At 45.4% G+C, this 20,158-nt stretch overlaps 1 protein-coding gene across 3 annotated transcripts; it reads right to left on the bottom strand.

Moving 5' to 3' along the window:
* Window positions 1-5,763: 5,763 nt before the first annotated feature.
* On the bottom strand, window positions 5,764-19,970 carry LOC111945593 (left-right determination factor 2-like). Of its 3 annotated transcripts, none has more exons than XM_086870314.1 (9): window positions 19,864-19,970; window positions 19,153-19,329; window positions 16,820-17,514; window positions 15,619-16,088; window positions 12,644-12,710; window positions 9,417-9,923; window positions 8,283-8,529; window positions 7,264-7,503; window positions 5,764-6,961 (listed from the first exon to the last, which is right to left on the bottom strand). In XM_086870314.1, exons 6-9 carry the CDS (start codon window positions 9,679-9,681, stop codon window positions 6,622-6,624), a joined length of 1,092 nt encoding a protein of 363 aa, XP_086726440.1. In that variant the 5' UTR covers window positions 9,682-9,923; window positions 12,644-12,710; window positions 15,619-16,088; window positions 16,820-17,514; window positions 19,153-19,329; window positions 19,864-19,970; the 3' UTR covers window positions 5,764-6,621. The 3 variants fall into 3 exon arrangements, with proteins under 3 accessions (XP_086726440.1, XP_086726449.1, XP_023804027.2); XM_086870323.1 differs by lacking the exon at window positions 16,820-17,514 and adding an exon at window positions 13,013-13,122; XM_023948259.2 differs by lacking the exons at window positions 19,153-19,329; window positions 19,864-19,970 and adding an exon at window positions 13,013-13,122 and having other exon boundaries at window positions 16,820-16,981.
* Window positions 19,971-20,158: the final 188 nt, after the last annotated feature.

Genomic DNA, 20,158 nt, shown 5'->3' with positions numbered 1-20,158 from the left:
ATATAAAAACACTGGTTGGTGAAGGACTGGAATATTTTAAACCACCAGTAGCACCAAACACTATTGACCAACTTCATCTTCAGTAGTGCCAGAATTAAAAGAAATGCCCTATCTTGAACCAGCTCTACAGTTTGGCAGATTTATTTGGGAACTGTTTAGCTCCTGCTGAGTTAAAGAGGAACAAGCACTTGCTCTAGGATATTCCCACATTGAGGATTAGCCTAGAGCATTATTGTGTCTGGAGAGCCAGAGGGGTGCTCACTGGCAATTCAGGACTTTCACACATTGAAAGAGTATCCTTTTGAAAACAGCTGTATAACAGGACTTGGACTGATCCTTCAACAGAAGAGAAATAAGTAGGTGAAGTGCTTGAAGCTTTTTAAGATTTTGGACAAGAAAGAAAAGTCGAAAGTTGAATATATATAGATCTATACATAAATTGAACAAGTTTCAGCGTTATATGGGCTATTTCTGTAGGAGAGAATGGCCTCAGAACAGAGGTGATCTTTCTAGTCCAGGGCCAGAGAATAATGCAGTTTGCAGCCGGTGTCTGTCTTTTCCTGAGTATTTATGTAGCTTTAGATTTCAAGGATTTTCTGGTTGTAAATGCACCAAAAGTGTGAATATCTTCCCAGAGAAAAGGTTCATTCTCCGATGGAATCACGTCCCCAAAAAGCAAGTGGTGCGATTTACAGAAGTCACACTTCTGAAGTGTCATTTTAAATGCATTTGTTTCAAACACCTGAGCATGCCTCGTGTTTCACTGGCCTTTCAGAGTTAGTGACTGAAAAAAGCAATGAGTGAAAACACTGGCACAGACCTGAGGGAGGGCTTTCCTTCACTTGATACAGATCCATCTCTTCCCTGGAAGGCAAGGTAAGTACATCTAATGCACAAAGCAGCAGGGAACTGGACAGGTCATAGAGGGAAGGAACTGGCACAGGTTTAGAAATACCACCACCAGCAGACACAACAACAGCTGCTGGCCTTCAGCCAAAGGGCTCCATTCCATTGCACTCACCTGCACGGTCCTAATAAACAAGTTCCTCAAAAGCCACTCACGTAAACACCCCTTGCTGGAGCGTGCTGGAATTGCTGCCACTGCTTTGCCGAGCGCTGCAGCTTCTGCTCTCGCTGCTGTAGGTGGCACTGGACTGACGCGGAGGATGTGTCCGCTTCCAGCAGCGCTGACAAAGCCTTGTCCCTCAGCACAGGGCACCTGAGCCGAGTCCCGCGGGTGCTGCTGAGCAGCGGGGACATCGGGTCACCTTTACACCGCTCTGCCTGTTCCTGAAATAGTCACAATCAATCCCCCTGATCCCTCCGCAGCTCATTCTTACACAACGTTTTGCTTTCTGGAGAATGTTGGCATTTGAAAGGTTTGTTTTCAGCGATGCCTATTCTCGGGAAGGTGCTATTTTTAAATCCTAAAGCTTTCTCCAAGACATTTAACTGGAAGTGGTACTGCCTGCACCCCTGTTAGCACTGCCACCTCAGCTGGCTTGGCTTTGCTTAGAGCTGAGCAATTAGGGTGGCTTTGCAGATTAACGTGCCTAATAATGACGCCTGAAGGGAGGGAGGTGACAACTCTGATCTCACCCAGCTGTAGAGGAGGGGCTGGACAGGCACCACTGCTTTCCAGCCCTGCTAGAGGCTGGGCTAATCCAGGGGAGTTAGTCTGGGTTTAGAGCCAGCAGCTGTGCAGGCTTGGAAAGTGTCCCGGTGGCCTGAATACACGAGCTGCCTGTCCTGCTTCTCCCTGCTGCCTTTGCAGGGTGCCTCTAACCAGGCACAAGGAAGCAGGAATTTGCACAAAACTTGCAGGGCAGAAAGGAGCTCTTGAAAGACCTGTCTGGGCTGTATGGAAGGGAGTGTTTATAATGAGCCAACCAGCTTGTGAAACATCTGCTGGGAATATTGCACATCTCAGTGAAGACATGAATGGGCTGCCCAGGGAGGTGATTGAATCACCATCCCTAGAAGTACTTCAAAGCTGGGTAGATGTGGGCCATAGTTTAGTGGGGGGCTTGGCAGTGCTGGTTTAATGGTTGGATTCGATAATCCTGGAGGTTTTTTTCAGCCTGAACAATACTCTGAGGTCTGGTGGTAATAGATGGCACTTTATGGCCAGTGAGATGCTGTACCCAGCATCTGGTAACCACCTGGCACCACCCAAGGGACCACTGGGCAGGAAGTTGGTGGTCACCTGGGAAGTAATAATTATGAACTGATTGCATTCATTTTCAGCAACCAGAAAACAGGTTTTCAAAGGGGATAGAGGCATCCCAGGCTTCCAAAGAGGCAAATTCGTCATGAGTAAAATCAGAAGGAAAATGTAAATAGAAAACCCATAAATAAACTTTAGGAAAGCTTTAAAACAAAATTAATAAATAGCTTGGAAAAAGCAAACAAAAACTCACCCTGATTTAACAATTATCTAAAAAAGAATACTGAGATATGTGGGTTGTTTACATGACTTTCCAGGGTCCAGCATCTCCAGATAATCTATTATCTCCTGCCATGGTTAAAGAATCTTTCTTGGCCATGCTGCACCTGCTGGTTTTACCACAGGAAACCAAGGCACCCCAGCAGCTCTGGAGTGCCCAAGCATCTCCAGAGCACAGGGCAAAGGCAGTAGCCATGATGAGCTTTTTATTCTATTTTATTCTTAAATGTGCTGATGTTGTTCGCACTGCTCTCCTACACCTGCTCCAGGAGTGGACAGAGGAGCGCCAAGTCCTCTAAAAACATCAAAGTCCTGCAGGATCTCTGTCACACTCCCTGCCACTCCCATCACCTCCCCACCCCTCATCTGCCCTGGGTTCCCCTTTCCCAGACTGCAGCTGTTGCCAGCCAAAGCCAGAGGAGCTCCCTGATTATCACCTTTGCTGGGATGTGGATTGGGCATCTGACTTTCCACTTACACAGGCAATTAGAAGGCTGCCCTGAAAGGCAAAGTGTCAGACACCCTTGGTAGGAGTCTGTGAAGTACAAATGGGGAAAAAAACAAGAGAGAGAGGAAATAAGGCCTCACCAGCTGGGAAAAGCTGCAACTTCTCACAGATTTTGAAAGAAAATGGTAAAGCAGCCTTGTTTTAAGTGAAACCATGGAGAGATCACACAGGGTAATGTAGTCCAGCTAGCAGCAGCATTTAATGTGGCTTGAAACTTTTGTTCTCTCTCCTAGAATGGAGATAATGGGTAGAGATAACAGTGAGAGTGCTGCTGGCATGCCCAGGCCTCTCTCTTAAGGAAAGCTCTCTTGAGACTGATAGGACCAGCTCCAGACCCTGTGTCCCGTTCCATTAACTACTGCAGGCCCTTAAAGGTCACCCTGTGAGCAGTGCCATGTCAGCCAGCCAGAGCTCACACTCATGATAAGCTCATACTTCTGACAAGATTTAGTTAAGGCGCTGCCACGCGAATACTCACACAAGGACCTAACCTGGAGTGTGGGACTAACAGGGCTGTTGAAGTCCTCCACGTGAAGAGCACACACCTCCTGCTCCTTGAGCAGCACTTGGGTGCTCTGTGCTTTCAGCAGTGCAGGAGGATGCCTGACAGCTTAACGCTGGTTTTGCCTTAAAGCACTTTTCAATTTTTTAAAATTGTTTCTGGCTCTATGTGGTTCATTATGCCCCTTCACTGCTGTTCTTTTTTATTTTATAACAGCACAGCATCAATGACAATGCTGAACCACGTTGCTGCCAGGTATCTGAGATGTTCTGCCTTTCCTCAGAGACTGTGATGCCGCTCAGATGGAAAGGAGAACATGACAGCTTGGCAGCTTTTGTGTGCATTACAAGTTGTACCCATGCAAGTAGCACACAGAAGGTGTCACAGCAAATACAGCCTGGATTGAAGATGACAGACTGGGAGATAATTACCTGTAGCACGGGCTGATGTCTGAAAAAGCCCCAGGTGCGGCAGTATTTCATCCACAGCCTTCTGCCCAGGAGTTTACAGTGTAGAAGTCTCTGGAGCCTTCTCCAAATCAGCCGAGCCTCCAAGTCTGCAACGTTTTCGTTGCAAAGCTGTCTGGAGTTTAGAGGAGCAGTGTCCTGTTTCCGCAAAAGTGAGGAGCTTCAGTGCAAATGTAAGCTCAAAACCAGCCCCAGCAGAGATGCTGTGACATCTGTGCAGCTGTCCTAGCGATAAATCCAAGTGTCCATGCAGGCAGCAGGGCAGGCAGGGCTTTACAGCTCACGGATTTGCACCCTGCAATACCCACAGTTCTCCCCACACTAACACCAGGTCTCCTTGGCCATCACCTCCCCCTCCCCGCCCTCCAGGTGTCACACACATGCACACAGACCCACCGCTCGCTTCTGTGCACCTCCTGTCCACAGGACACCCGGGCAAAGACAGCCAGACAAAGCGAGGGGTGCCGGACACAGCACAGGATCCTGGTGGAGAGGAGGAGCCCTGTCCGCCCCGCCGCTCCTGCGATGCTCTGTTCCCCATTTCCCACAACAGCCTGCCCCAAACTGCACGGCATGGAATTTCTCCTGGGATGGAGGATGAATGATGTCTGAAGTGCAAGTGCTGGAGGCTGGAGGGAAGCCAGGGTTAATGCTCTTCATTCTCAGGCAGCAACCAGCTCAAACACTTTTTTCCCCAGGCTCAGTGTGTGGCTAGATCATCGCCTTTGTTCTTCGTGGTGATAGCTCCTGGCCTTCAGGCAACGCCCTGCCCCGAGCTGGGTGGAGAGGACCTGGGGCTGAATGCCAATGCCATTAAGATAGATACTACATAGTCATGAGAAGGGAATGGCCAGAGATCATTCCAGCTCATCCAATTCTGACTCCAGAGACGCATAGTCCTGTAGCCCAGAGCTGGTGAATGGTGAGTCTGTACTTTTGCCTTTTTTCCTCCCCTTAAAGCTCTTTTGCCACGTATTAACACAAGTGAGAGGTGCCAGCCTACCCATGAGGTGATGGCAGAGATGCCTGGGTGACCTCAGAGCCGGGGTCCTGCAGAGCAGCAGGAACACTCATATCTTCCTGATGGATGATACGATACAGAACCGCTGCAGACAGGTCCCTCTTTTCCTGTGGTCCATGGGCACCCTGTCTAGCCAGACAAACACATTTCAGAGTCCTTGCACCAGCAGCAGGTTCAACCAGAGCCTCAGGGATCACATCCCACCCTCTAAGAGAAATAGTCAGCAGCAAATGCTTCATCCCCAGAGCCACTGCCATCTCAATGGGTTACATGAGCCGAGGGGAAGAGTCTGACATGAAGGTGGAAATGGTTAGCATTACCTGGCACCCTGGCCAGCAGTTCAGAACAGTTCACGTAGGGGTTAAACCACGTTATCATAGCGTGTCTCCAGGGTATGTGCTGGTCAGATGTCCAACAGGACGGGATGGGGTTAAAATGGGAGGCAGCTCATCCCTTCCTGCACTGCAGCTTCAGCTGACCCCTCCCTGCAGGTTCTGCCACGGCTGCGGCTCACGGGGAGAGCACCACCTCCTGCTGGCAGATCAGAGTCTAGGTTTTCTCCTTAAGAAAGTGCTGGCTTAAACTCCGCAGCAGCTCGGGATGAAGCGCTGGCAGTGCAGGCTCTGCTCTGCCTGCTAATTCAGCCCAGTCCCTGGGGGAGCAGATAAGCTTCACCGGAGAAGGTGGGATCACACAGGTAGCTAAGAGCTGTTACAGCGTGTATGTTTATAGGAGCTGGGCACCGGATACTCACGGAAGTATGACAGATCTTTTCCCCTCCACTTTTAGAGCTAAGAATAAATATAAGGAAACACATGGCAACTTTAATACTTGTGTTTTATTGTTTCCTTGATTTTGAAAGCACACACATCTTGAAAAATATCCCTAAATTGAAATAACTGTAATACAGAATCAGAAAAACAAACTGTTACTCATGGAAGCAAACCTAAGTCCTAATATTCCAGTTGATTCCAGGATTCTAAATTCTGCTTAAAACTGTTAATCCCGTGGTGCAGAGGCAAAAAATATAAATCTTTGAGTTTCAGATAATATTTTATGTACATGTAGATATGTATATGTACATGCAATACATATGCACATAAATTCTAGGCAATATTTGATGTACCTATATATATGTCTGTAATCAATATGTAGATACTCAGCATGTAGACAATAACACATTTATTCATACTCTCTGTACTTGTGTGCATGTACAGATTATATACATGTAAGTGCTTCTGCTCTGCAGCTCACTAAAAACACAGCTTGCACAGACAAGGACCAGACCCAGCAGCCTAAGAATGAAAAGCCGAGCCCACGCATTTCTTCTTCACCTGGTGATGGGCACTCTTCTTTTGCCTGGAGCTGTTTGCAATACTCCAGGGTGGGGGCTGAAACAAATTCAGTGAAATTTAGCTGGCACCAAGGGGACCTCAAGAAGCACTAGGCTCCTTAGGCACTCCTCCCATATGTGAAATGCATGTTCCTCTGAGCCCATCTAGACGGACAGTGCCTCTAAGTGCACTCTCTCTGCAGGCCAGCAGGGCCCCAGTGCTGCTGACCCTTGCAGGCAGGAACTCCCTTGCAGGGACCTTCATCACTGGCCCCGGGGCCGGGGGCCGGGGTGGCTCTTGGCAGGGCTGGTGGGAATGGATGACACCCCAGGCCACCCACTCGTCACACCAGCGCCACGCCGTCCGTCACGCAGCTGCACCGCTCCACGATCATGTTGGGGAACTCGGCCGCCTCAATCTCGGTGCGGTTACCCCTCTTGACGAGGTAGATGATGGGCAGCGCGGAGCTGCCGGCCACGGCGCAGGAGCGCTGCCCGGAGCCGAGGCGGCGCAGGGCGCGGGGCGGCTGCAGGCAGCTCCCGGAGCAGCGGAACGCCTGGAACCCCGCCGGCTCCAGGATCCAGTGCTGAGCCCACGGCAGCTCGCGGAAGCTGATGTAGTGTTTCTGCCGGCAGCAGGTGGATTTCCCCATCGCCGACTCCTCCCTGCAGTCCCCAGGGCTCCTGGACACCAAGGGAGAAACAGGAATGGGTGCTATAACTGCAAAGTGGGAAGTGGGGGAAATCAGCCCTGCTGCTAATGGCACAGGTGGGCTCTGAGACATGAAACCCGGGCCGGTTTGAGTATTCAGACAACAGATTTAGGGAAGAGGAGAGGTGGGATTCAGCAGTAGCTAACTACTCCATTCACAGCTGGTAAACACTTGTGAGGGTAAGAGCTGCCTACCCTGGGTTTGCCCCCCTGCCACAATAATTCAGGGGCAAAATTACACCGGAGACAGTACAGATTTAGGTTTCATACATACCCATAGTCATCCAAGTTGAGAGTGTAAAGCACCAGCTCAGGCTTGCCTAGGGCTTTATCCTTGGGGTCCTGCGAGGTGAAGCGCACGGCTTTGGCCATTTCCGAGGCATAGCTGCCCATCCTTTCCCCTTCGATCCACACCTCCAGGAACATCGGCTCCCGCCTCTTGTTTCGCAGCCAGTAATGCACGGCCTGGGTCACATCAAAGCTCTTCCAGCCCGAATCATGAATAGCAACCAGCCTGTATGACAAGGGCTGGCATTAGAAAAGCCTACCAGATAAATCCTGGGCTGGCAGTGCTGTTATTGCAGCAGAATAATTTACTTTCTATAGATTACCACAGGCCTTGATTACACGATCATTTTTGCTCTGGGTGAGCACCCACAGCAGTTAATTGCCACCTCAAAAAGAAGCATGCAGATCTAACAGACACTGAAGAGACAGAAAAAACCCTCTCTACATGCTCGTACAAAAAACTAAGTGTTGCAGGATCATGTGCAGCCTCAGTATTGGTGACAATAGCCTGGTAAACACCAGGCTCCCACCTGCTCCTGTCTGAGCTGCATTAGAGCCATAAGTTTCTAGTCTAGTCTAGTTCTGCCTTCAAGGGTTGCAAAACTTCCACAGAGCTCACCATTGCAGAATCAAATGCTTTTTGCAAAATTTATTTGTTTAAACCAGCTAATAAAATGTCGAGTGGAAAGAATACCATCAGCCAGTAACCCACTTGAGTTAGTGACAGAGAATTGGACCAGGAGGAGGATTTTAGCAGGGAAGATGTAGCAGTACATGGCATCATTTAATAGATTATTTCAAAGCATCATCATATATTGCTATCTTAGCATAATATCTCTTACAAGCTCATTCTGGGTTTAGAGGCCATATAAACTCACATCACATCACATTTACTTCCCTTCAGATGTAAACCCCATCAGACTGAGCTGAGGCACAACCACATGATACCCAAATGCACCCCAGAGGACCCAAACACTGTAATTCCAGCAGAAGCCCCTTTCTTACCTGGAATCTATCAGGGAGGTCCTGTTGGTACCATCATGATGCTGCTGCACCCAGTATACGCTGACTCTGGCGTTGGAGACAGGCCTGTGAGACTGCTTGGCAGGAAGGTTTGCTCTGTCCAGAGGCTTTTTGAAGAGTTTCAGTTCAGCCATTGTGACTTCACTGTTTTTAGGTATTCTGCCCTCCATGTCAAACATCAGCTTCTGGTGTGAGGTTGTGTCAGAGTAGAGGACTTCTCCTGTCATACCTGTGCAGTTGGGGACAAAAAAGATAGCCTGTCACTGCCATCCTGCTGAGCAAAGCCACCACATTTCATGCACAATTATCATCACAACACACTCCTTCCATGCTCCCAGTCGAGCCCATGTGTAGCAGAGACAGCTGCTAAACACAGCTTTTCTAATGTATACTTAAATCAGTGTCTTGCAAATGCCCTAATTATTCTCCTGTGTCTGAGTCTCTGCAGTCTGGAAGAACTAAATCTCTCACATAATATAACCTCAAATTGAGCACACCTCAAAAAGTGTGCACCTCTGTGCCAGTGCTGGGCATGAGAGCAGGAAACTGCACCACTTCGAATGACAAAGTATTTTCATTTGCTGCCCCGGGTGCTGTGTATGTCCTTTGAAAGCACAGTAAGCTCTAAGTGCCCTTGTACAGCCACTATTGTATCTGTATGGCTATTTTCCTCCTTGATAATTTTTCCTGTAAAAAACAAACTTAAACAAGAAAGAGATGAGAGAGAGTGAAACATCCTCCAAGACGTGTGATTCCTATTAGAGGACTTGCTGTAGATTTCACCCAAAACCTACGTGGCCTGCACTTTTTTCCCCCCCACCTACCTGTCCAGACTGTTCCCAGGGTACCAAGGCTTCTATCATGCTCCAGCAGCATCCTGTCCTTTGGAAGGACTGTGGGACCCCCTCTCCAGGTGCAAAGAGTGCTTGTCAATCTTTCCGATGCTGTCGCATGCATCTCCTCTGCCCAGCTGAGCTTTGGAGCCAAACCCGACCCTCATTCCCCTTTCCCCTCGGGGCTTTGCCCCTGCCCATTCTGCGGCCGGCCGGGAGAGCCCCGGCAGATTCCGCTGGCCCAGCAGGGTGCTTGGGATGCTGCCAGCAGCAGAAAGGTTACCTGTGTGTCCCGGGATCCCTCTGAGGATGCCAGCCAGGCTCGGCAAAGCTCGGCGCTTCACCCTCTGCCGCTTCAGCATGGACATGTACTTGTTCTTCACGTGGTCTGGGATAACCACATCCACCAAGTCTCTCTTATGAAGTTTAGGGACCTCGGACAGCCCCAGCTGCTTCAGCACCACCTCCTTGAACCCTTCCTGGGTAAACGCTTGCACCGTGAGGACGAGGCAGAGCACGCAGAGCATCCAGGCACACCTCAGGTCCATCCTCCCCCGTCAGCGAAGCAGTTCCCTGCCGGGCAGAGATGAAGGGGGGATCTCCCTGGGGCTGCTCTCAGCAGAGATGTGCTGGCAGGCTGCCCGAGCTGGAGGGATGTCCGCAGTGCTGGGGTTTTATAGCCAGCCTCGTCCCACTGGCACAACAAATTTCACAAGTGGGGATGAAGCAAAGGACTTAAAAGGATCACTCCCCTCTTGGTAGACACATGCCAGTTTAACACCTTCATCCACTGCAAAGTTAATACAAGAGGGTTTAGGGGGCTCCCAGATTCCTTAACGGGTAAAAAATTTCCGATGTTTTTTTAATTCCCTGTAAATATTTGCCCAGAAGCCCCGTGAGCCACAAGTGTCCCCTGTTCAGCATTGCTAGGGAGGAAGCACGGATGCAGAACACATTGCTGCATATACTACCCCATATGACTCTTAAAGGCAGCACCACTCTTAACTGCAGGGAACTTGCTACTTTAAACAGCCAATATCAATCAGGAGAAGCTTTAGTTTTAGCTGGAAGTCCATCTTTATAGCAAGCATTGAAAAATAATTTAAATCCTTGGAGTGTGGTGGGGGTTAGGTTCCACTTTGATCTCTAAGTATTTGTATCAAGTGTATGAATCAGGGCAGTGAATCACAGCAGTTGAATGATTTATGACCTTTTATGCTGCTTCTGAATCACAGAAGGTGGAAGATGTACGGGTGTGACATTTTAGAAAAATGTCCCATCACTCTTTATGGATTCCTGTGGATTTCATAACACTCATGCTTAGAAGAAGAAGGCTTTATGTAAAGGCAGATCACTTCCCAGTGAACATGAGAAACCACTTCACTGTTCCCCAGCATGGATAAAGAATATCAGTATTTTGAATGCTGTTAACAACCACAATAGAGCCCTGGCTCTAGACAGTGAAGCTGATCTGAAGGCTGGGGTGAGGAGGCTGGATGTTTACCTTGTAACATTTAAACTGGAAACTTACACCCATTTTCTTCCCTGGCCTTTGCTAGCGTAAGATGTGGAAATCTATTTTTGGCACCAATCTCAGGAGAAATGAGTTGAAAAAGTAAAATGTGATTGATAAAAGCATGAAGGAGCATGGCACTTGGGCCAGATTCTCATCCCCTCCAGCAGCCACATACCTGAGCCTACATACAAATGCCTTCAGCATCAAAGGCCCTTTGGATTTTATATGCCTCTGTAAATGATTTAAAATTGGTCCAATTTCATCCAATGCCCAGGCTGAATGGTGTGCCCTGAGGACAGTCTGGCTGGAGGATGCAATGTAATGAACTTGTACAAAATCACCCCTGTGGCTCATCCCTCATTAAAACAAGTGTTAGCTGAGGGAGGCAGCCTGTTTTGTACTCAGGGGAAGGCAATAAAGCTGTCTGAAAGAGCCCCACTCAACATTTCTGTTACTGCTCACTTTGTCTTGACAACCTTTTAAGAAACTTGTCTACTTAAACATGATAAAGCCTCTGTTAGATGTTAAAAGGGCACCTTACTTAGCTAAATTGAGTTTTAAGAGGAAAATGGAACAGACTACAAAGTAACAGCCTGTGCATGGCCTAAGGCAGTGCATTCTTTAATCCTGCACTTTGTGTAGCATCTTTCTCCAGAGAAGAATTTCAGACATGCATTTGTATATTAATTCAAAATACATCCATTCCCAAGACAAAAACGGCACTGAAAAATATCCACTTCATTTGTCAGCTTCAAGTTCAGCTCATGTCAAATACTCCCACACTTGCAAATAAGAGGGAAGGTTTTTCCTGAAATCTTTGAGACCCCCTCAGCCCTTTAGGAGAGCTCCATACACCCAGCTCTTCCCTCAGGACTCTCCAGTCAAATGGCACATTACTGATTCCCAGAGGCCAGGGCAAAAGAACTGTCACACAATGAGATGTGTCAGAGGCTTGGAAACCACCTGAGCAATGTTCAGATGCCTGACAAAGTTTTCTGCAGATGGGCTAAGTGTTGGCCAGCTCAATTCCGGCAGGGAATTTGTTAGGTTTTATATGGCCACCTGGATAAAACTGCATGGATTTGTAATGGTCTCTCTCTTACGTCAGAAGACGTGATCCCACAGTTATTTATCCATCCAATTAATCTTGGCTCCAGAGTGTGGTCCTATTCTGCAGTGAGTGTTCTTCAAAAGACCATGACAACATGAAATGAAAATGTCTGATTGCTCCAGCAGCACCCAGCTTTCCTGTATCCAGATGTGATTTCTCCTGTGGCTGAAGCCAAATCCACCCGGACTCTCCACTGTCCAGTGTGTATTGGAAGGTGATTTATGGGCTTCACACCCAAAATAAAATTATTGACCAAACACACTTGAAGCTCAGCTAAGAAGAAAACAGAGGATGTGTATTGCAGGCTTTTCACAGGGGAGTGATTATCTGGTCCAATTGGAGGATTTGCCATTCCCCCTTTGTCGTGCAAACAAGAAAAAGTCAGGAATTTTATAATGGCTCTTTCTGTGTAATGTGTATTAGAACCTGCATGGCACTTTTGAAATGTCAAACAGAGGATTCAAAGAGGCTGCAAGGGGTGAAGTATGAGCAACTCCCAGTTTTAATAAAAATCAGTACTTAGTGGAGAGAGAATCGCTATATTTAAGCTTTTAATTTTCTTACAAGCACTTCTGTAAGACATTTGCTGGGCACATCCATGCAATGATTTTTGGTAAATAAGTCCAATGGGATCAAAGAGAAAGTGTGAAAGGCTTACCCTAATTATGTAGCTATTATCCTGGGGAACAAGACTGTCTGAAATGTATTTGCAGTATTTGAGGATCTGAATATTAAACTACTGAAGATTTAATTGCCACGGACATAACCCTTTTGTATTACAGCTGGGCCCATATTAAAACAGCTCTTGCTTGAGTGATGGGAAAGGCAACAGTTTTTGTGTGCTCCAAGAAGTGCCCATGTTTGTGCAATATGTTTGCCTTACCGAGATGGGAATACAGCTCTGGGTAGATTTTTGCTCTGTTTTTCCATAAAGTCAGAGCCTTCTGAATCTAGGAGTACAGAAGTAAAAAATAGTGGTTAAGATGCAGGTGTATATATATGACAAGTTAAAAAAGAATTCAAGTACAAGTTCTGTTTCACATGCTTTTTCAGCTTCAAACACACCAAGTTTTACACAGCTAACAAAACACTGCAGAAGAGGCTGGTCATGTTTAGAGGCTTCAAAATTGGAAGTAAACTGCAGGCTATGAATGAAGGCATTCCCCCCTCAAACTGCCTCACCAATGCACCCACCAGTCACCCAACAGTGCTGCAAACTGAATATTCCCAGCAGCAAACCCAGGCTACACACCTTAAAGTGTGATTTCACAGGAATCTTTAGCTTCTTTCCCGGTTGTCATGGCCTGTGCTGGTGGTGGGGCCTCTATTCCTCTGCAGGGACTGGCCCTGAACCAAACAGGTCTAGAAAGAGAGTGTGGAGCTCACCAAACCTGCTCAAAGCCCTGCTCAACCTGGTCTTGAACACTTCTGGGGATGGGGCAGCCAGAGCTTCTCTGGGCAACCTGTTTCAGTGCCTCACCATCCTCACAGTAAAGGATTTCCTCTTAGCATCTAAGCTAAGCCTCTCTTCTGTCACTTTGAAGCTATTCCCCCTTGTCCTGTCACTGCATGCCCTCTCCAGCTCCCTTGTAAGCCCCCTTTAGGTACTGGAAGGTGCTCTAAGGTGTTTGCAGAGCCTTTCCCTTCTCTAGGCTGAACAGCCCTATCTCTCAGCCTTCATAGGAGAGCATGAATAGCTTGCTCAGTATACAAAGACAGAATAGAAGCACCCAGGACTTCTGTAAGCCAGTACAGCTCACTGGAGTTTGCTCCCTGTGACCTCAGCTTGTTTTGCAAGTATCTGACATGGAAAAGTTTCCAGAAGGTAAGGCCTGATAACACAAGACATCTGGATGTCTCCCAGGGCTAGACTGAAAACAGCAGAGCTGCTCAATGCAGTTGTATTGATCTTTCTGCTGATCATGATTTGTTGTAAAAATTTGGCCTTGTTAATTTTTGTACCAAAAGGCTTTGTTTTCAGTCAGCTATCACCTGACTTACCCGCCCCCCATGTATTCCCTTTTCCCTTCCATTTGGTATAAAGTCATAAAAGGGACATTAGATTTGTGTTGTGAGCTCTGGCTAACTTGACTCTGGGAAACAGAACTTCCTGTCCCATGTCTGAGATGAATCTGAGTGCACAGATCTCGTTCTAAAGATGCTGTAACCTCAGCCTCAGTCCCTAGTGTTTACTCTCCTGCTGAGGAGCCAGTTTCTGTAGCAACTTTTGTGGTCCAAACAAACACCTGCTTCAGCTATACAGAAGTTGTCCAACTCATTTAATCTAGGCAAGGACATGAGACTGTTTTTCCTCATCACCTCATCACCAGACTGAGCTGACCATTTCCAATGGAAATATCTGAAAGATCACATCCTATTGGGTTATTCTCTTCTGGTGCTGTGTTTCTCAGATTGCACTGACATAAGCACATCTTCCATAGGCAGCTTCTGCTTTTACTCATGAGCTTGTTTTGGTCAGATGGCCAGGACAATAGGCTGTCTGTCTGAGGAGCAATGGATAAAATGTCCAAAGTTCTCCCATGTCCTTGGTCAGCTGATGTCAGCTGGCTCGCCCAAAGGGGTTTGTGTTGGCAGTGTTTGCAAAGTGCCAGTGTTCTTGCAGAAAGGAGATCTTCAAGAGTTTTTTTTTTTTTTTTAACAGAAAAGCAAACACAACTGTTTAAATACAGAATTTTCTATGCCTTCAGCAGTCTCCTCCCCACCGCCCCAGTCTGCTCCTTGTTTGTAGCTGAGGAAGCAGGACTCATCACCCCTCTGATGGCTGCAGCATAGGCTGCTGGCAAAAACACTGACATTTAGCTAATGTAGTTGAATCAGATAAATAAGCATACAGCCCTGAACTGCTTGCTTTACATCACAGTCCACTACATTAAGGAATATTCTAATTACTGAGAAATACTGAATTCTGTAGGAGCATCACTTAATTTCTAATCAGACCCCATTTATCAGCTAGTTAAAATGCTGCTTTTCCCTTGCAACTGTATATATAGTGTAGAAATTTATCAGCTTTTTTTTAAAGTATGTTTTTTCTGCCTTAATGTGCAGAATCAATGTCCCATAACCCTTACTGATTCTGTGCCAAGTTTGTGTGTCATTTGACATTCCAAAAACCAAGTGATGTCCCCATTTTCCTCTCATGCTAATACAGTTGGAATACTATTCCTACTGCATCTGTGGCACTGAGTAACCTGGCTTAATTATGGATTGTATTTCCTCCAGTTAATTTTAGCTCTAATAACTTTCGCTTCACTGAACAGAGTGTCCTCTTTTGCTAAGAAAGAGAGAAAATGAATCACTTTTCCCCAACTTAGATAGAGAAAGAATAACACTATATTCTAGCAGCTGTAGTTTATTTCTATTACCAGGAGAAGCTGTAAAGGCAGAAAGATTATGAAATACATGTTAATGTAATTTGAATAATTTGCATTACTAACTTTGCTGGAAGATTTTTTTTCTACAGGCCAAAAATAAAGATAAAAGGCCAAGATGAGTGAGAGCTAAAAAGCAACCTCTTCTGATAAAAATGATGAGTTGCTGTGCAAAACAGTAATTTGTTAGTGGAGTGTAAAAAAACTCTAAAAAGGGCTGCTACTTGTACAGAAAATCACAAAACCTAATGCAAGATTGTAGAAGGCAAAATTAAGTGACAACACACAGATGACAAGACAGAACTGATAGTTTAGACTTCTGGTACACCACAGAGCAAAGAGCAGCTGCCCAAAGGCTTCTGCTAGTCCTCACTGAGATATTCAAAATTAGCTTGGGCAGTGCCTTAGCAAATCTACTGATTGGCAAAAAGGTACCTGCAACAATAGAAAAATGAGCTAAACTACTCACGTGGCTGTTTTCCATCTGTCACCTCTGCTGTTGAAGTGACTCTGGGTGTATTGCATGTCTGTGGGCTTTACACCATGGAACTTAAATGTATTCAGTTTCAAAAATAATTACTTGCACATGGCTTTTGTCCTTGATGTTAACAGCACATTAGTGCTGTGGTCAAAAGAATGGTGAGGTAGAGCTCGGAATGGGTCCAGCAACAACACCAGGCCTGGCTGTCTGAGCTCTGGGCAAGCTGGGCTCATACAGGGAGAACATGTCTGAGAGGCTTCCAGGAAGCTGGGAGTTTCAAGAGGTACAAAACCATCTTGGAAATCATGATCTGGATCAGACTAAACTCCCTCATCCTGGTGTTTGATGCTCATTAGTTTTAAACAGAAAGAGGCTGTAAGCATTTCACTGAACTTTTGCAGGAAGATTTTCTTTGTCTTCAGAATGCTGATGTCTCTTCTGAGGATGGTCTTAAAGGCCTGTAGATTATTTGAAATGCATTGTAAAAGATTTTAGATCTGTTAATAAAATTTCAAATCATTAACTCATTTTTAAAATATAGTGAGCTGGTTACTATTACTGGTGATTTATTATTTATCCTCTTCATTCCATTCCCCTTCTGTCTAGATTGGGTAGTTTGTCATACCTTTGAGAATTGCACAACAACAAATATCAAAATAGCAGCCTAATTTACTTTTGTTTTCAAATAATGCTGCAACGTTCAGAAAGAAGGATGTGTGGATAGACTGCTCCTACTCAAGCAGTTACAATGAAGCTGTTTTCACTTATTTATATTACCATGGTATTGATTTTTAACATTTTTGAATGTTATTGCTATTTAATTAAAAAGAATTCAGAAGAAAAGGACTGATAAAAACACCTTTTTTTTTGTGTAGTTGACTCCAAAACAAAACATAAAAGGATATTTTACTTCATGGCACAGGAAATTATGTAATTTCCTGCCATGCACTCATATCTATGTAAAAAAAGGAATATAAGGTCTCGGATATAACACGGCCCTTAAAAGAGCAAAACATAAAGCTCTGTGATCTGACCAGTTTTAATCCTTTTAGCATTCATACTGCAGCACCATGGGAGATGCATCATGGTCATTTGATTTTAAAAGGGAATTTAGCCACACTTGGTCAGGTCACTTGAAGCGTGAAACACAAACTTCAGTTGTTTGGTGTTTTTTTTTTCTTTTTCTTACCTTACCATTTGCTTATTCAAAACCATTAATCCAGGAATGGCAAACATTTCCACATAGCAACCAAACACATTTCTGAACCTTGATTTTGGCTTTGACATGTGATTCTGCAGGAAATGCCATGAATTTGAAGCTGGCATCTGTCAGCTTTCCAGGCTGAATAACTAAAGACATGTGTACTAAAATTTATTTTATCTATGCAGCATGGCTCTTAGCTTCAGCAGTTGCCAGTGCAGAATCCAGGGTCTTTTGAAAAAATCATACACATAGAGAAGATTTTTCAAAGGTATGAGAAGGAATTTAGAGTCCATTTCTCACTGAGCAAAACTTGGGTGCTCTGATTTTAAAATAGAGCAAGGAATATTTTGACTTGTGACAGCAAAGCTAGAAATAATTACTACAATTTGAGCAGAGGCATAGATAAGCTGAGAATAAATTTGAAATGCTTGATCATTTTGACCAGCTCTGTTGGAAAACCTAGGAAGCAGAGTACAGGAAAACAATGTTTTCAAGGAAGTTCAGTTTCTGCAAATCCAATGGGAGGAATCTGAAAATCATTACATGAAGCAGTTTTGGAAAACTGTCTCGTAAAACTCTTTGGAGGCTTCACTGTTTGATTTGTTTTCAGTCCCTTATGGTAGGAAAGCTTAACTCTGGTCTTCACCGTGTTTCCAGGCTGGTAAACTGTTGAACATTTGCTGTGAATGAGAAAATCCTGTGATTCATAACAGAATATGAAAATATACTGTTGCTTGGGTTGCCTTGAAACTGAGCTAGAAACCACAGCAATGACAGAACACAGTGGTCTTGTTTCCTAAGTGGAAGTGGTTCCTTAACACAATTCCATGTCCATTGAGAAAGACTCTCACTATGATAATTTGAATAATAAGTTCAAGTTCTTACACTGATGTATGAAACTCTTGTAATCTTCGCAGGAACTATGGTGCAAAGAATTTACAATCACCCTGGCTCACTGTTGCCCTGACCAGTTGGCAATTTGGGGCCTTAAACCTCAGTTCTGCTCATACCAGGGCTCTGCATACAGCATCTACTCTCTTAGCTGTGCCTGTACAGCCCCAGGAGCTGACCCAGACAGGGTGTAAAAGAAAAGGTGCACCATGTTGTGAAGGCAGGAAAAGTTTGCCTAGGTGCTCCCATGTAACACTGATCCTTTCTTCTGTCCTTGACTTTATCTCATTCCAAAAACCATACCACTTTACAGGACCTGCTCTTCTCCCTGATTAATTCTGACCACTCACTCTATCACTATCTAATATATAACTGAATATATAAACAACTAATTCAGTGAATCTAAATATAAACATCTGCTTTACTGAAACTGTACATAATATCAGTAGGAAAGGAGAGCTGAAAACATCTGGGCTCTCTTCCCAGTTCTGTCCCTGAGTCAGGACTATGACCTTGAGCAAACTGCCTTGGCCAAAATTTTCAAGTCTGTATTTAGACATGAAAATAAATAAGCTGATTTTCAAAGGCACCAGCCAAGCACAGCTTCTATCAACAAAACTCTAATCACCTCTACTAACTCTAACGATTACTGTACTTAAAGTATCTTAGTAAAACAAGGCATGTCCCTCTTGCCATCTGTTACAAGGAAGAAAGTTCTCCATTGATCCATAGATCACCTGTGTCTAAGCTGCTCAGTTTGCAGTGACTACATTACTTTCCCTTTTTACACAGATTAGGCCACAATCATGAGGCCATGTCAAACATGCCAAGTCCAGCTAGAAGAGATGTGAGGAAATACCTTTATATCCTTTGCATACCTTTGAAAGGAGAAAGATGAAACAGAAACAAAAGTGATTTAGAGAGACTAAAAAAAAAAAAAACAAAACCACAGGAAAGGAAGTATGCAAAAGGATGAATGGGGGGAGGAAATAAAATACTACAGATAGAGGGAGGAAAGAGTGGACAGGGAGGGACAGGAATGGGAATATCAGAATGTATGGTGATAATATGTCCAATGGGTAATCACACACTAAGGAATGAACAGAAGCAACTCTGCTTCCCCAAAGTGGAGGTGCCAGAAAGCAAGGATCCACATGTCTGTGGTGTGCCTCAAGCAGCAGTCATGCACTTGGAACTGGTTGGATGCTGCTGGTCCCCACAATTTCCAGTTGTGTTTTACTAAAGTCATGCTCCATCAGGTTCAGGAGCTTCCTTGCTGGAAAAGGCCTCACTGCCCTTGGTCGTGGCTGTTTGCTATGGCCACAGCTCTTCACATCTTCCTGTGTAAGTCACTTTGCATCCTGACACCAAGTCACCCCAGCCACTTGCCCTGCATCCCTGGCACCTGACCCCCTGCTTGGGCTCACCAGGATCATCCTGCTGTCATTAGTGGCCCCCCGTGCTCTCCTGCTCTGTCTGCAAAGGAGTCAAGTCACTGCTGCTGTGGGAATTGTAACTCAGACCTTGTCAGCTCTTTGAAAACCCCACAGTTTGAACACTGAATTCTTTTCATCTGTAAATCCAGAAGTGGAAAGGGGGAATTCCTGCCCAACAGAAGAAAAAAAAATGACTGTTCATTATGAAAGTCCTTGAAAAAACTATTTAATCTATAAATTTATAAATTATCAAGCAGTGTGTTTGATGCTGACATTTTAAGGGAAATCAAGCCAGTAAACCAGGAAGTGTTGTCACCAAGGCCTTGGAACAGGGTTTTTATGTCTAAAAGCTGGGAATCTCCCTGGACTCTTTGCAAAGAGTGTGGACACAGCAGATCAGCCATGAGTAGTTTCTTCAAAGCTGTCAAACTGAGTGGTGTTTGGAACACAAAAATAAAAAAGGGAAAAACTAGTGTTCTTCTTCTGACCCATTTGGATTAAAACCAGGATTTCAGATCTTGCTTCACAAATATTTAGTCTCAATCAAAGGCTGCAGCAAACCCAGTTAATTGACCCACCAATGGTTTAGACTGCAAGATCTCCTGGAGCATTTTGTGGCTCCTGCACAAACAACTACTCACCTTTGTGCTCCAGGGAAAGCAGAACCTGAGGCAAGGATACTAAATTTTGTCCAGGGCTCACCTTAGTACTGTTGCAAAAGGAGTCACTGTGTACAATGAGGACACCTGTGGAGCAGAGAGGCTCTCGAGGACACTGGAGTTGTTCAGTAAAACCAATGTGTGTTGTACCTGGAAATGGGAAAACTTTACAAGCTCTGAATGGTTTGATATTTCATACTGGTAACAAGCACACCTGGTGCCTGATAAATCCAATAGCTCGTGTGGCCAGGTGCCCTCCTCTTCAGTGGGACAAACCAGATTGTGCCAGATGGTTTCTCCATCTCCCTCTTTCTCTCAGCAAGCTGACTTAATTATGG

This window comes from Cyanistes caeruleus, chromosome 2 (assembly GCF_971803275.1).
Source record: "Cyanistes caeruleus chromosome 2, bCyaCae1.hap1.1, whole genome shotgun sequence".
NCBI classification, from domain to species: Eukaryota; Metazoa; Chordata; class Aves; order Passeriformes; family Paridae; genus Cyanistes; species Cyanistes caeruleus.
The sequence above is the reverse complement of the archived record's forward strand: the minus strand, read 5'-3'. Positions and strand labels throughout refer to the sequence as shown.